Here is a 2086-nt window from a genome sequence, read left to right as displayed (position 1 = left end):
CTAGCGTATAAAACAGGAAAAGTCTGATCAGAACCCTCTTCTAGCTTTCCCTTTAACCAAAGCTGAATGTCCGTTAGGTTTGCTTAGTTGGGGTGACTAGCATCTTCGATTTTATCGATTCAAAACACGTGATTAGTCGGAAGTTGTCTGTCGTTACACACTACGCCAGCCCTGAACACCGATGGTAATAACCTGACAGTTTATGGGTAAAATGCACCTGAAAGTGAAACGTCCTAATCTACAAACTCGGGAGAATGATGACCATGTATGTGAAACAATTTATTCAGACTGGTTGTATGCTAGAATATCGGAAAGCTCCGGCTTGGAAAATGAGTCTCTCCAACCTCCACTGCCTGATGGGCCTCAACAGAATTCTTCTGGCTCTGCTTACGGCCAAATATATAAAGCCAAACTGATGTCCGACGGACGAATGAAGTTAGAAGAGTACCTTGCAGGGAACCTTGAACAAGCGGATTTCAGTAAAAATTGCTTCCGAATCGTTGGCATTGAACGCGTGGATTCACAGCAGTTTACCTTGAATATTGTTGGTTCAGGAGACCCAGGAGAACTACAGCGGCAATTGTTATGCTATCATCCATACGCCGATAAGACAAACAAGTGGATTGAGCAAATTCAACCAATCGTACAGGATGACGTAAGACATTTGAGAGTGACAGACCAATTTCAACCCATGTTCTGTTTCAGTTTACAATTGATATTTTGCGAAAAAATGACAACTCGTTTGCAAAATCTCCCCGATTCACAGAACATGAAAGCAGCCAATGTATACAAAGTGTTGATCAATCAAAATGTGATAGCATTGCAGTCCATCAGGAACGTTGAAGACCGGTGTACTCTTCCACTCAGTGATATTTCGTTGGTAAAGAATGCCTACGTGGGTGCAAATCAGAATGACTCCCTCCTTTTCACGTTGTACTCTGGTGGACGCGGTGTTGTTTGTAAACCCATTGATGAGCTCCAGTACCATATTTTCATCATACTGGTTGAGTTGTGGTCACGCAACACACAACCTTCACAACAACGTTTCAAGGCTACCGAGAATTCGCCCGCAGAAACACGTTTTACCGGAGGTTTCTTGCATGTAGGCACTACACCAACAACTTTACACAAAACACATGTTCGCGTAATCCGTGGTTCAAAAACCTTGGAATGCATTGATCTATCTGGTAGGCTAGAGCGCTTTGAAGTCCATAGGTCACAAATTGCCAAGATAAATTCGCACGATAAGCATTTCGTTTGCCATGTGGTTGCACGTCAGGTTCTTCCAACTTACGTGAAAAACGATATGGTTGAGTTCTATGTAGGTCTCCCAACCAGACAAGTCTTGGAGAAATGGAATCGGCAGTTCACCGTCTCACCGTCAATTGCACTTAAGTGTATTGACATCATTTTGGAAGAAATGAGATCACGTGACTGTGGATGGTTAACTGCGTCAAATGATGAATCCATCACCCGTTACTTGAGTGATTTGAACAAACCGCATGAGTGTTTTGCCTTACTTGAACTTCCCGTAGAACAGTTGGGCCGCACGCTAAATGATGTTGCTGAGTGGCCAGGTGTTCGATTGATATACTTCCTGTTTTTCCTTCTCACTCACCTACCAAACCCCATTGTAACGTCACACATCCAGCGTGCAATGTCTAAACTCATGTCACATACGTGGTTTGAAACTGGCCGAAAAAGCCTACCGATGAATATTGCTCACATTCTGCGCCAACTGTCCACATTTCAGCTTTGCGTTTTGACTCGGTTGGCCGTATATTTTATTGCAGAGCAGTTTATTCGCTTGCCCGACTTCACAACGCTGGCTCCAGCGGAACGCCTGTCTGTGATGACAGCCTACTGGGAACCACTAACACAAGCGCTGTGCGGAATTACTGCCGACCGAGAAAATATACAGGCTATCGGTGTCACTTGCTTTCTTTCCGCCTATCAGTACCTTCTCCAGACAATGCTCGTGAAGCAATGCAGCGGCACCAACACCGAAATTTCTCAAACACCCAACGCACCTAGTTTAAGATCCACGTCAACGAATTCATTAGCTTTTTGGTTGAAGGACATTTAA

At 44.2% G+C, this 2086-nt stretch overlaps 1 protein-coding gene across 1 annotated transcript; it reads left to right on the top strand.

The window, feature by feature from the left end:
• Window positions 1-202: 202 nt before the first annotated feature.
• Window positions 203-2086, top strand: T265_01096 (hypothetical protein; the record flags this gene model as incomplete). Its single annotated transcript, XM_009165039.1, has 1 exon — window positions 203-2086. One exon carries the CDS (start codon window positions 203-205, stop codon window positions 2084-2086), a length of 1884 nt encoding a protein of 627 aa, XP_009163303.1.

Source organism: Opisthorchis viverrini (genome assembly GCF_000715545.1).
Source record: "Opisthorchis viverrini unplaced genomic scaffold opera_v5_11, whole genome shotgun sequence".
In the NCBI taxonomy this organism is placed as follows: domain Eukaryota; kingdom Metazoa; phylum Platyhelminthes; class Trematoda; order Opisthorchiida; family Opisthorchiidae; genus Opisthorchis; species Opisthorchis viverrini.
Note: the sequence above shows the minus strand (reverse complement) of the source record. Positions and strands in the feature narration are given on the sequence as shown.